The sequence below is a fragment of the Balaenoptera ricei genome, chromosome 4 (genome assembly GCF_028023285.1).
Source record: "Balaenoptera ricei isolate mBalRic1 chromosome 4, mBalRic1.hap2, whole genome shotgun sequence".
In the NCBI taxonomy this organism is placed as follows: Eukaryota; Metazoa; Chordata; class Mammalia; order Artiodactyla; family Balaenopteridae; genus Balaenoptera; species Balaenoptera ricei.
In genome coordinates this window covers 132325316-132340150 of record NC_082642.1, presented here as the reverse complement: position 1 = coordinate 132340150, position 14835 = coordinate 132325316, and the positions used below count along the sequence as shown (strand labels likewise).

General features: G+C 36.2%; 2 protein-coding genes across 2 annotated transcripts in view; one reads left to right on the top strand and one right to left on the bottom strand.

Annotated features, from left to right (window-relative positions):
* Positions 1 to 1478: 1478 nt before the first annotated feature.
* Positions 1479 to 14607, bottom strand: RBM11 (RNA binding motif protein 11). Its single transcript, XM_059922224.1, has 5 exons — positions 14469 to 14607; positions 10825 to 10987; positions 9412 to 9484; positions 4967 to 5063; positions 1479 to 2590 (listed from the first exon to the last, which is right to left on the bottom strand). The coding sequence occupies exons 1-5, from the start codon at positions 14562 to 14564 to the stop codon at positions 2306 to 2308; spliced, it is 714 nt and encodes a 237-aa protein (XP_059778207.1). The 5' UTR covers positions 14565 to 14607; the 3' UTR covers positions 1479 to 2305.
* Positions 14457 to 14835, top strand: part of LIPI (lipase I) — a 69772-nt gene continuing 69393 nt past the window's right edge. The window contains exon 1 of the mRNA XM_059922223.1: positions 14457 to 14766. The gene's annotated coding sequence lies outside the window, so the exon portion shown is untranslated. The remainder of the gene's footprint in view (positions 14767 to 14835) is intronic.

Here is a 14835-nt window from a genome sequence, read left to right as displayed (position 1 = left end):
TCTAATCACCCATCAGTTATTATCCTAGCCATACAAAGGAAGGGGTTGACTACACGTCAGTGTACAATGCCCCAGCACCTGGACGGTGCTAAAGGAACGGTAATAATTCTTAACGCTGTTTCTTTCATTAAACTGTTACCAAAAACATTATTACATCAGAATTTTATAATAATCATGTTACAATAAATTAGTTATTATCTTATTATAGCTGCATTTAATGCTAATATTTCAAAGGTGATATACTCGTTTTAACAGCAATACATTTGAAACCATACCTCAGGACGTGTCATTTCAGCAAAGATTTCAAGGGTGTGTTCTGCATTCATCTTTTTGACCAACTTTAAATGTAATTTCCGTCTTGTTCTTCAACTGCCTTGTTTTTCAATATTACAGAAACTCATTTACAAAATAAAGTAGTGAATGAGAATAAAAACATGATTGTTCACAAATTCCAAGCTTCTAGCATTTGAAGTAGAATGTGTACATATATACTTAAATAAATAGATTTTGAGAGTGGAGAATTAAAATTGGAAAGATAATTTAAATACTGAAGGAAAATAATTTAAATAATTTTTAACTCAAAGATATAACATTGGGAAAATTGAAAATTTAAAATCACACAGGATTGTAGATGATATTAACCTTTTTAAGGAAAGTTTTATATTTTCTAATAACAAAATACACCAATGGAGATAGGTGAATTTGCCTTCTGCTTGGTTCAAATTGGTTGACTTGGTAGAGTTGATATCCAGATAATTCCTGCCTGTGATGGAAGAAGTTGCAAGAATTACTTGCAACTAAGATTTTAGTTCATGTAACAATATTTCAAGATAATTTTTTAAAAAAATATGCCACCCTTACTTGCTAAGATATTTCTTATATATATATTCCCTATAATGTCAATCACAATGAGATAATTTGGGCCTTAGGGAAACTGTAAGGTTTAAGAGTTGAAGGAAAGGCTGAGGTGAAGTTAATGTGTTTAAATATATATTATTTCCTATTTACACAGAAAGATATTTTTCCTTTGGTATGATTCTAAATTGCAAAAGTGTGAATTTAAAAAAAAAAAGGTCATCTTTTTTAGTTTGAATATTCAGGAACATGAAGTTATATAGGTCAAGCTACATCAAGCAGAATTTAGTTTTACATGTTGATCAGATGGAAATAGACTAATATTTACATTTAAAACACTACTGCATTGTATATTTATAAACAAAAGTTAAATTCAGTTACTCATTTTGTTAAAAATATTTTTATTATTTTAAATAATAAATACCTATAAAGTGCTATGCAACATGCAAAAGAAATATCAAAGAATGGCTTTTCCTATTGAATTGGGTGGTTAACCCCCAATGAAGTTGTGAGATCCTTTCAATTAGCTTTAATAAATAAATATTTTCATCATTCTAGTTTATGATGAGCTACAAAGTTAACAAACTCATCCAAATAAATCATTAATTTTACATGTAGTCTAATTACCTTCTGCAAATAAATGATTCAGAAATAGGAAACTTGATTTGATGATAAACATTAAATATCATACATTAATGAAATATCATTTCATATATTATTCATTGCCAAGATTTAAATGTGTCAAATACACCCTCTCAAACCCAGTTGGCAAAAGAGGTGGATAATAAATAATGACATAGCCAACTAAAGGCAGGTATTCCTATTTATACACAATCATATGAAAAGGGAAGGACCAAAAACTAGCCATGTGATAATCATCTTTCCTTTGGTATCACTGTGATACATCATTTTATTAAATAAACGTGTATGAGAATAAGGCTCGGAGATAACATATTTAGACATAAAAAATTAAATATTAGTAATAGAGGAAACTAAACTCTGCTTATTCTGTTTTCTTAGGTAAAACATGCAACTCAAATATTTACACCAGTTTCATTCAGAAAATTGACCACTCCACTTCTCATCTCAGACTATTTACAGCCGAGGGTTACAGGCGAGAGTCTAGAAGAGCATGGTGCCTTATCCATAAGTGCTCAGTAAGTGACTTTTGATTAATAGTTTAGTGCAAGTTCATTATAATACTAAAATATAACAACTCAAAGTGCATTTCTTGTTAACAACACCATTACAAATACAAAAAGCACACTATATTATTTTTAAGTTTTTGTCATTCAAGACAAAAATTGAATAGCAAATCAGATGTCATATTATTATATATTTCAAAGAAGACAAGAAAGCCATGGAATTGGTCATTTAGTGGAATACAGATTTTTCTTTTCTTTTAAGAGAATGAAGACCAGTGTAGATACATTTCATTAGAATGTAAATACTAGTATCTTTTTTTCTTACACTTTCGGAAATTTTGGCTATATTCATTTCCTCTATTGTTTTCTGTGCTACTATCACTATCACTGGTTTGTTTTTGCCTCTTGCGTTTATTCATCTGATAAAGGTCAGAGTCACTTGGTTGTTGGTGAGCCCATTCGTAAGAGCTGGGTCCAGCCTCTAGATCTGGAACACAATTCAGTGAGGAAGACACAGAAGTGCTATTAGGAAGTGGTGCTGTCATCTCATAGTAAGGAAGCTGCAGTGCTGGATTATATGCATGCCACTGCTGTGGAAAAAACCCACAAACATTCATCTACCAAAACAAGCCCACAAAGTTAAAAAAAAAAAAAAAAAAGTTAACAGTTTACATTCATTACACAAATAACTACAAGCAAACCAAACCATGTGCTGGTATATGAAGGACAGTGACTTTTCATACTAGGGATATGGTAGTTTCCTTAAATGGTTAACATAAAGATTCAAGGTAGTGTATAGCTTACTGCAATACAGATTAGTGCTGTCCTATCGAAATATAATGTAAGCCACGTATGTAGTTTTAAATCTTCTAGTAGCCACAATATGAAAATAAAAATGAAACAGGTGCAATTAAATAATGTAATTTATTTATCCCCAAATATCCAAAATATTATCATTTCAACAAGTAACCAATATAAAAATTGTTAATGAGATATTTTACTTTTTTTATACTAAGTCTTTGAAATCTGGTGTGCCTTTTACAGCGTATTTGATTTGGATGGTAAATTTTCATTGAAAATACTTCATCTGAATTTAGATTACATAAAATTTAGTTGAAAAAGTAGATATACTACCAAAGTTCTTTCAAACATACTTAAAAGTTTTTCAATAACTGAATCAAGTCTCTGTTTTTAAATTTAAATTTTAATTAATTAAAATTAAAAAAAATTTAAAACTCAGCTCCTTATGGATGGCTGATGGCCACCATATTGTACAGCAGTTTTCAATTGTTAAGATAGACACTTTCTTGTTTTTAAACTAGTTTTTAACTCGAAGTAGATTAAAGATTAATAGAGATAACATGATCTTGTGTGTGTGTGTTTCTTATCTCATCAAAGATTAAAAAAAATGCCAGAAAGAAGATATTGACAGTCTTAGATAAGAACTGGCTGTTTATTAATATCTCACTATAACTATGAAAAGTTTTTTCTAAAAGTTAAATTATCAATTTTCCTTATGTTTGCCAAGTGAAAATGGCTATTTGAAAAATCTGAAGCTCACACGTATGTTGGATGTTTGCAAGAAATCACATCCTGTGAATCAGAATACCTGTGTTATAGTCCCACATCTTTTATTAACAAGTTGTATAATCTTGGGCTTGTTGATTAATACCTCTGAACCTCAATTTTATTATGTATAAAATGAGGAGTTAGAAGAAAAAAATTTCATAAGTTCCCCTTTAACAATATAGACCATCATTATGATTTCTAGGCCAGAACCATATTTTTGAGAGTCTTTGGAAATAATGTAGTTTACTCGACCAGTTGAGAATCTTTGCCTTTAGTTAAAAGAAGAAATTTATTTTTGAAAATATCCATGTCCAAAAGCAATATATTTGTGATTGATGATTACATTCTACCAAAATGTTTTACTAAATGAAATTATTTGATTCTAAAAACATATCTTCTAAAATAGTCATTTTTTTCCACATTTTTTTTTTATTGGAGTATAATTGCTTTACAATGCTGTGTTAGTTTCTGCTGTACAATGAAGTGAATCAGCTATATGTATACATACATCCCCTCCCTCTTGGACCTTCCTTCCCCTCCATCCCACCCATCTAGGTCATCACAGAGCACTGAGCTGAGCTCCCTGTGCTACACAGCAGGTTCCCACTAGCTATCTATTTTACACATGGTAGTGTATTTATGTCAAACCTAATCTCCCAATTGATCCCACCCTCTCTTTCCCCCTCTGTGTCCATGTGTCCATTCTCTACGTTTGCATTTCTATTCCTGCCCTGCAAATAGGTCTATCTGTACCATTTTTCTAGATTCCACATATATGCGTTAATATACGACATTTGTTTTTCTCTTTCTGACTTACTTCACTCTGTATGACAGACTCTAGGTCCATCCACATCTCTACAAATGACCCAATTTCATTTCCTTTTATGGCTGAGTAATATTCCATTGTATATATGTGCCACATCTTCTTTATCCATTCATCTGTAGATGGACATTTAGGTTGTTTCCATGTCCTGGCTATTGTAAATAGTGCTGCAATGAACATTGGGGTACATGGGTTATGGGTATATGCCCAGTAGTGGGATTTCTGGGTCATATGGTAGTTCTATTTTTTAGTTTTTTAAGGAATCTCCATACTGTTTTATACAGTGGCTGTATCAATTTAAATGAGAACTCTATAGTCAAATTTTACTTGTACCACAGTGTATCATCACTAGCACCTGCTCCTTTTCTGTTGACACACTGGCTGTTTGCTTACGTACTATGCGTAGGATTTCAGATGATTGCATTAGAGCAGACTGCCATTGGGGCATAGAACCCAGGGCAGCTGCTGCCTTCATTCTAGGTTTAGATTTGAGCAGCTTAAGTTCCAAGCAGTTTTCATGTTCTTTATAGTTTGTATCATGCTATATATTGAACCAAAGGCATATCAAACTTACCATCTTCGGAAAGAAAAGATATTCCTGAGGTAAAGCTGCATTATTAATTGGAGAGAACTGCACGGGAAAGGAAGTTCTGCCCACGACTTCTTCATTTCTTGGGGGATGTAAAAGAAGCAACACAAAGTTAAAATTCCTATGCATAAATGTCCTTTATTCTTAAAATAAGATAGGTCTTCATAATTTAAAAAAAAGAGCTTCTCTAAAAGAACTCAATTAGGATAACTTTAAACACACGATCATTATTACACTGATAATGTAGTGACGCAGCAGTACTGCAAGTCTTACTAATTGCTACATATTGAAATCTCAATATTTAGAGTCACATTTGGCTTTCTGATAGGAAAATGTTAATCAATGTTATAGTTGTATAAAGACAAAGAACACTTAGATATGAAGAAAGCAAAGCCAGTCATTAATAATCACCAAGGGTGCATTCAATCTTCTACAAAAAAAAAAAAAAGCGAAAGAAAGGTAGAAATTTTCTCAGTTTATTTTTGAAGGAATCTTCACGTTTAACTACAAAAATTATGTTCTTTCCTAAATGGTCTTCTTATGTTGACATGAACACATATTTGCTGATTTCTTCCACACACTATTTAAAACAATACCAATCCCTAATTTAAAAGCAGTAGTGTCCTAAAGTTTTATTTATACATGTAATATTTGCTTCTATGGAGATGTCTAATAAATTCCAATGGTACGCATACTGACTAGACTCTACAGCTAGTCATTAGTCTACTTGCCCCATTGTATTCCACAATTTTAATGCTAATACTACTAATCTTAGGACAGGAAGTTTACTGTGGGGAAGGGTGAAATTAATACAGGCAGGTGGAGGCAAAGGCAAGGGCAGGAGAACAACAGGAAGCAGTCAGATTGATAGGCATTGGTAAGTGGTGAGAGTAGTATCACAGAAGCCAGTGGAAGATACATTTCATTAAGGAAATACTTAGTGTCGGGTGTTACAGAACAGTAAACTGGGTAAGCATCAAAGCTACTCAATTGTTGATCAGAAGGTTCCTGATAACCTTTAAAAGAACAACTTCCACATAACAATGGGGTTAAGAAGTGAACAGGAGGTAAGGATGCGAAGGATAATTTTTCAGTGAGAGGAAGGGGAGAAAATGTAACAGCATGATTTGGAGGTAGAGTTCAAGGAGATTGGAACATGTGTGTGGGGTAAGTGATGGAAAAGAAACAAGATAAAAAGTGCAATGAAGTTATAGAGTGGGGAAGATACAACCCAGTAACAGAGGTGGTGAGATTAGCACCGAAAACAGCTGCAGACTTTCTAAAACCACTATCTTTCTTTCCTATGTGAATCTCAGGGCATGCATAGTTGTCTCCACAGAGGAATCACATGTAAACTGGGAGGAGCTGTGAGTTGAACCATGTCAACTCAAAATTTATATGTTGAAGTCCTAACCCCCAATAGTTCAGAATGTGACCTTATTTGGAAATAGCGTTGTTGCAGATGTAATTAGCTAAGAGGAGGTCATACTGGAGTAGGATGGGCTAAACAGGTACCCTTACTTATTATAATCAAAAGGGGAAATTTGGAGACGGATGCACACAGGGAGAACACCATATGAAGATGAAGGCAGAGAGCTGGGTGATGCTTGTACAAGCCAAGGAATATCAAAGATTGCCAACAAACCGGGAGAAGCTACGAGAGAGGCACAGGACAGATTCTTTCTCACAGCCCTCATAAAGAAATCTAGCAGACACCTTGATCTTGGACTTTGAGGCTTCAGAACTGTGAGACAATTCATTTCTGTGTTTAAGCACTCTGTTTGCAGTACTTTTAATGGTAGCCTTAGCACGCTAATACAGGAACTATTTATTAAAAACAGAACTATTTATTGCCTAAGAGGCAATAACAGGCACAAAAACCCATTTCCAAGAAAGACTATAGGGTATAACAAGTGCACCATTTTTCTCTGCACAACACTTCTAGAACATGATAACCTTTTCCCATTCTTCCTTTATAATGTAGCACATACTAGAAGAATAAGGTACAACCAGTGAAGTAGAGTATTATGGAATATACACATATTTCTGATCTTCTACCCTAGAGTTTGTGATGATTAAAAGTACATCAAACATAAGTAGAGAATGCGAGTTACTGCCATCTCCTAGTTGTTTATCTAGTCTTTCTTCTTCTGCCCCAAACCTAGCAACAGCTTGTTTTTTTCCAAACTCCTGAGAAAAAAGAGGTATCTTTTCCCACTAGAAGAAGAGGGGAAGCTTTTATATTACATACATGGCTCAATTCATGAGTCCATAGTTCCTCTCATATGAAGGAAGTGAATCACTACCCCTTTTTGCTAACATTCGCTGAAAGTATTTTCTGGATACTTGCTATGTGCTCAGTATTTTAAATACCTTGAATTTATTATAAAATTTGATTCTCACAATAACCTTCTGAGGTATTATCCTCATTTTAGAGACGGGGTACAGTGTGATAATTTGTCCAAGGTTAATAAAGTGACAGAGGCAGGATTCAAATTCAGGCAGTCTGGTTTCAGTACCTATTTTGTCTCTATTTCACTGATACCGAAACGTGGGGGAGAATGAAGACGTGAAGCACACCGTGTTATACTTGGAGTGCAGTACTTCTCCTAAAGATAAGACTGGGAAATTGTCAGTTCTAAGAGGCCACTCTTCCATACCTAGGAGGGCTGATATAATTAGCAGGCATGGGAGGTTCAACTGTTGTTAGCCTACTGGAGAATACTCAGTTCTGCTACAGAAAGCAAGAAAACAACAGGGATGGATGAAACACAAGAAATGCTTAGGGTAGCCTTTAAGTAAGCTACACTGATGAAGCTGATGCAGCAGAGAGAGAAACAGGGTCTACGAATATTAGTGTAGCCAGAACTCAGCTAATATGAGTTTATGAGATAGCAATGAAACTGTGTTAGAAACAGAATAAGCAAGTGACTTGGGAGACACAGGCAGAATTCATAATATATATTAAATATGCATAATAAATAAGTTAGTATGTTTTAAGAGATGCCACAGATAGATCGGATAGAAAATATGATGGAACAAATAAGATTGTTACTCATAGAAAGAAAGGGAAGGAAATACCTAGTCCTTATCATGGCACCTATGGGCTAACAGTCATTCTGCTCTTCTTGTTTTTGTTCTGCCTAAGAAACTCAGAACCTGTGAGCATCTAGCTCCTTCCGTAGCCAGGTGTATTTGCCCCTATGTCTTTCTGAGAGAGCAAGTGAGTGAGACTAGCTCCAGGAACTTTCTATCTGAATGGAATTCCTTACTCAAACCTCAACTCTAGGGTTCATGACCACACTATCAGTGGGGAATGTTGATGCAGCAGAGAGAAACAGGGCATATGAATATTAGTGTAATCAGAACTCAGCTAGTATGCTCCTTCCGCCCCTTTATGCTAACTATCCACTATCTTTCCTTTTGCTTTTCACTATCCAGTATCTTTCCTTTTGCTTTTATTTTTTTAATTTTATTTATTTATTTATTTATTTATTTACTTATTTATGGCTGTGTTGGGTCTTCGTTTCTGTGCGAGGGCTTTTTCTAGTTGCGGCAAGTGGGGGCCACTCTTCATCGTGGTGCACGGGCCTCTCACTATCGCGGCCTCTCTTGTTGCAGAGCACAGGCTCCAGACGCGCGGGCTCAGCAATTGTGGCTCACAGGCCTTGTCACTCCGCGGCATGTGGGATCTTCCCAGACCAGGGCTCGAACCCGTGTCCCCTGCATTGGCAGGCAGATCCTCAACCACTGCGCCACCAGGGAAGCCCCTTTCCTTTTGCTTTTGACTGTATCTTTTAAATTGCTTTACTAAATAGTGCTATTTGAGCATGTTAATTTGATTTGGGAGAATTTCTGTTCCACGACCTTTGATATAGCTGAACTGAGAGTGTCCTTGCAGGCTACCATTGCATCGAGAAATCAGCCTACACAAAACTTGAGAATATTTTGAAAATTACCATAGAGAAGTTTTTAAAAATAGTAAAATAAACAGTAGAGTGGCTTAATGTCAGAAGGCTTAATTTTAAGCCTAGCAACTATCACTTTTTCATCTTTGTGCCCTTGGCAATTAGTTAACTTTTGCATCTCTATGTTTATTCAAGTATAAAATATGGATAATAGTGTCTCTGTGATCCATCGCAATGAGACTCTGGATGCTTAAGTGATTTAACAGTTATGAAAAGTACGCAGTAACCTATAAAGAATGCCACAAATATATATCTCTCCCACCTATTGCAGAAAACATTGACTGAACTTTAAACGAAAACATTTTCTGTAGTTTTTCATGTTTTCAGGAAAAATGAATTCCTTAATATTATCCTATGTCTAAATAGTAAGGTTTTACAGTAGTCCAGAATATATAAAAACCCTTCCTGGTGTGAGACCATATTTATTTGCTTTACCTTTATGAAAAATATATTTTTAATTACCTGTAGCTGTGTGAATTTATCTTAACACAGCTCTCAAAACTTTGGTTAGCTGGATCACAAGAGCGAGAGCTCCCTTTAAAAGAAACAGAATAACAGATTACCTCATGGTACAAGTTTTTGGAGTTCTCACATTAAACCATTTAAAAAAATTCCATATAAGATACATGAATATATCTTTGATCTCCCAAGTAATATTTATAGGTTGTTTACATCACTATAAATGACTGAATTATAACCAAGCTTTGTCCAAAGCAATGGGTGTAGAAAAGAATTATGTTGACATGGGGCCATATAAGACAGGTGATGCTATTTGGTTCTACACACCTGGAAAAAATGTCAAATACACACCTGGAAACTAAAAATGGCAAATAATCAGTGTTATTTGCCTCCTGTGTAGAAGGCATGAGTTCTCTAAACTGTACTGACAAAAGTGAATGCAACCTGACAGAGGATAATGAGCAGCTGGCTGGGGATGTGTCAGAACACATTATGGCCTGGCCCATTTTACCAGTCAGGATGAGTTAACAGGACAGTACGTGAGAGCATGATGCAACCAATTAATTATCTTTGCAAAGACTAAATAAAACAAAACGAAATGCAAAGTTATGCTTTTCCTTTGCAACAAGGCATTGTTTTCTTATTCTTATTTATTTATTCTTATTTATTTTTTTTAGTATAGCAAGAAGAATAAAAACCAAACAAACAAGAGATACATCAATAAACCTGAATCATTAGGGGAGGTAGGCAACATAAGCATTGCAAACATTGCCGCAAAAGCATAAGCATTGCCTCTATCAGTCCCTCAAACTATGAAAGGGCTAGAGCAATAGTACAATGTTCTCTGGGCATCTAATCAAAGATGATCAGTTCTTGACGTGTAGCAGGAGAAGGCGTTTGAGGCCGTTCACTTCAGGAAGCTTTCTTCCATTAAGGGTCAGCCTTTGGCCAGCTGCTTTTACAGGGACTCAGATCCAGGGTGATATGTATAGCATGGTAACACCAGGAGAAGGACTAGGCACCCACCCTATCTTCCAAATAGTAGATATTTGATACCACTGACAAGAAGATCAGCAAATAGCCTTGCTATATAGAAGCTAGAGCTGTGTGTCCCCAGTTCATTTAGATTTGTTTAGTTTTTAACAGCCAGTAGCAACTATCATAGCTATTTGCTGGCTGACATTAAAATAGAACATTTAAAATTTTAATACAGAAAAGATGCTATAGAGTTGGCAACCTAATTGGTAATATTAACTAATTGCATAACATTATGAATGTGTTCTGAGAAATTTTAAGAGACTACAGGGGCACTCTTTTGGTCTTAGGCTAAAATATAGAAAACAAAAATGTTTACACCTCTGGGAACAGCCCCACCAACAAAACACACTCGGAAGATTCATCAGTGACAAAACCTACCAAATCGATACTGCACGTTAATTGGTCTTCCATATAAACGAATTCCATTCAGCAAAGCTATGGCATAAGACACCGATTCTGGGTGTTTAAAGCAGACAAACCCAAAAGACTTCGGCTTTCCTTCTCTGTCTTTGCAGATAGTCACTTTGGTTAATGGCCCAGCCTGTAAGAAACTTAAAAATTATTTTCTCATAAATCTAAAGATTTTTTTACACTGAGAAAATCAAGTATACTCAACTTTAGACTAAAAAAAAATCTGTAAGCAATAACAGCTTTATGTAGCTCTGTTAATAATGTATTTTCCTAACAATAAATATCATACTTCATCACACTTTCTTGGCATTTTTCTGGCTCATCAAAAAACATTTATGGTGTTAAGATCAGGAAATTTTAGGTAATAGTTCCAAATCTTAAAAGGAAAGATATGTTACCCTTATGTTAGGTCTAACAAAACAATTTAGAGTGCATTTAAATCTAAGGTTAAAATACTACTTTGTCTCCACACATATTAACAGTGTATAACTCAAAAATAATTGAAATGACAAACCCAATGTTCTTTGACTTATCATAAAGAAACTGGTAACATTACATCAAAGCCTAATTTTTTCTGACAAGATAAAACATTTTCACAGGAGAAACTAAATTTTTGATCTATATAGAAACTGTATTTTGATCTGGTAATCGCATTTGGTAAATGTTCCCAAAGGGAAAAATGTTTTAATATGTTTAACACTTTTAGTTAGGTGCATTATTTATAAGAATGAAAAATGAGGAAGGCTGTAAATCCAACAACAGGAGAATATTACTCCATGGTGTATTATTAAAATAGAATAAAATAAAATAAATTGAAAATATTCAGATTTTATTGATAATAAAACCTATAATTAGCAATACAGAGTAAAAAAGCAGAGCCAACTATTGTAAAATGTGTTAATTACAACCAAAAGAATGTTACCTCTCCACCATGATAGTGATTTGAGGAAGTGCTCACCAAGACTCACAATAGCTAAGAGTTAATGGTGAAGGGCTCATAGTTTTCCATTGCACTTTAATGATTGATTACTGATCTCTGTTGAGTTGGATAAGTATATTAAGAAATTGCTTTTAGTCTAAAGAAAAATGTTAATTATCGTCTTCAAAATGATGCTGTATTTTAAGATTCAATCTTTCTTTTTTTATTCTCTGCTTTCCCAGAGAGTAGCTCACCCTCCCTTCTGTCTTCAAGAGCCACCGCATCAACAAATCTATTTTGCCCACTCATGCCTCATTCATGGAGACAGTCTCCTAGAGACCTCCATGTGATTGTGTTTCAAACTCAACATATTTGAAACTGAATCCATTATCTTTCCCCTTGAAATCTCTACTTCAGTATTTCTTGGTTAAAAGTACAAAGATATTGAAACTGATTTCCACTCTTCCAAGGATAAGCAGAAATTTGAAAGAAACCAGTAAAAAGGATAACTATATATAGTAATAAAATAAATCAGTTTTAATCAGTACTTTTCTACTGCTGATATTAAATATATGAAATTGCAAATGGACAGAATGTGCTTACATGCTTTGAGTTTCACAAATTCAAAACTATGCCAGTGCATTTTTAAAGATAAAGTCCAACAAGAAGGCTTGCTAGTAGCAACAATCACATCAAAACTTTTTAGTCTCTTTAAAACAGAATGAAACACATAAACAGTGTGGTCAGTTGTCAAGATCTGCTAACTTTTGCTGGGTTGAAGCCTTCCTAAAAGATACCTCACTTTAGCAAATTCTTCTAGAATACAGGAAGAGCTTAGGCAAAAATAAAAACGTATGCTTGGTTGTCTGAACTGTTAAAAGAGATGAACATTTTGTTTAGGGAGAAATTATTAACAATGAGATCTACCTATCTATCTTGTAGATCCACATACAACTGATATAGATCCAGTCCCTACTGACTAGAAATAATATATGTGCATGGGGGCCTTCATGCCTATCCCATTCCCCTCATCAGTCCCCTCTGCTCCTTTTTTGTTGGCTCAACATGAAAGAAGCCTCCTGGAGAAAAAGAACTGTAAGTTTTCTTTCTTTCTCTCTCTCTCCCCCTCCTTCCTCACCTTCCTCCCTCTCTCCCTACCTTCCTTCCCCCCTCCCCTTTTCTTTTTTTAAGTTAGAATGATAAGTTTCAATAATACTGGGAGAAAAAATAACCATAGGTAAAGACAAGTATTAGAGTAGATTAAAAAGGGTGAGTTTAAAAAAGATGGCAAGTTAGAAGAATAAGAATAAAAGCCTTAAAATCAACAATATTTTTCAAATAATAAAAATGTTTTATGTCCAGGAAAGGAAACTGAGTTCCTGGAGGAAATTCTATCAAATTGTGTGTATCTGTAATTAACAGAGGGGCGCTTTAGTTCAGAGATGAAGGTAGAGCCTTTCAGAAACTACGTAAAGAACCCCTTTCACCTCTGGTACTCATACTTAGCCTTTGATATTTAGTTTTGCTATTGTTCCCTTTGAACTTGCCCTTATTCTGATACGAGGAAGTCACTCTTGATTTCTCTTGATGTTAGTATCAGTAGTATTACTGATAGTAATAGTAGTGATATTAGTAGTGGCAGCAGCAGCAAACACTTAGTAAGGGCCAGGTTCAGTTTTGTTTTATCTGGATTAGCTTATTCAATCTTCACACCACATCATATTGTGGATACTATTACTCCCGTTGACATTTGAGGAAACTGGGCACTGAGCTATTCACTTACTTGGCCAAAGTCACATTGCTGACATCAGAATTCACACTCTAAACAACTTTTCTATACTATGTGTCCCTCTTTTTTGCAGATTATCTTAGATCATGGTAATTAATTTGAAATGTCTACTTTTAGGAAGACCAAGGGCTGTCTCTTAAATTTGTATGTCCAGCACCTTACTTACTGTTTGTCACATAATTGTAGATCATTAAATGGTTAAATGAATGGCTGAATGAAGACATCTCTTTAGCAAGTGAGACCTATGTGTATACAGTAGGTGAGTGTTTACAGGAGACAGGAGTTTTAATCCTGGAGGTACCAGGTCTGGAAGAGTTTTCATAAGATCCTCTTGGTATGAAATAAAGGGAACTGGCCAGGGAATCAATTGGTCACAGTCATGATTTGGCTGCCCAGATCATTTCAAATCTCATTTATCATTCTGGAGTAAAAATACTTGCCGTGTAAAAGGGCTTGGGGGGAATAAGTAATGTATATGGAAACATGTTAAAATGTATTCCTCTCATTTCGCGGGATGTAACGGGTGAGGTGCTTATTACCTGAAGCAAGACAGCGACAGGGCTGTTTTGTGTTTCGCCTGAACACACTCAAGGCCCAGGCAGCCTCTGAAAAGCCCTTACTCAGGGCTGGGGGTTGAAGGGGGCCCAGGCACTGCTCACCCCAGGACTCTGCAGTGGGGATGGGATGCGGAAGGGATGGGGAAGGGGCGCACTCTGTCACTTCACTACCCAGTTGCTCACCTGGAGACAGGTGCGCCAAAGCGGAACTAAATTAAAACCAAGGCACAGGACGGGGAGGGAAGAGGGCCGGGCTCCGGATGGTTCAGGTGCGGCCCGCCCCTCTGGCTGCGCTTCCGGCTCGACGCGCCCCGCCCCTCAGCCACCCCTTCCCCGCCGACAGTACCTGAAGGAACAGCTCGTAAAGAATCTCTTCCCGCACTCGGGCCTCTAAATTTCCCACAAACACCGTCCTGTCGGCTTCCTCCTGAGCAGGGAACATGCCTTCGCCTCGGCCGAAGAACGGAGGAGGTCCTCGAGACCACGCCCCCTCTCCTCACCAGCTGAGCCGGCTACGAGAGTAAGCGCGCAAGGGGCGGAGCGAGGCTGCGGCGCCCCGCCCCCAGCACCCCGTGGTAACCGCCCAGCGCGCCTTCGCCACGCCCCGGATCCGGCTGGGACCTTGGGAGAGTGAGTGAGAATAAGTAAGATTAGTGTGCAAGGGGCCTTGACCTCTTGCTTATGGAGGTTCCTTCATTTCCCAGGGCACGACA

What these genes read in the sequence shown, in the direction of transcription:
- RBM11 (XM_059922224.1), bottom strand. Translation starts at nt 14,564, where the DNA reads ATGTTCCCTGCTCAGGAGGAAGCCGACAGGACGGTGTTTGTGGGAAAT. An exon ending in ATAAATTCACACAGCTACAG is followed by an intron (nt 5,064 to 9,411) that starts GTAATTAAAAAT and finishes ACATCCCCCAAG; the next exon opens with AAATGAAGAAGTCGTGGGCA. An exon ending in ATCTTTTCTTTCCGAAGATG is followed by an intron (nt 2,591 to 4,966) that starts GTAAGTTTGATA and finishes TTTTTTCCACAG; the next exon opens with CAGTGGCATGCATATAATCC.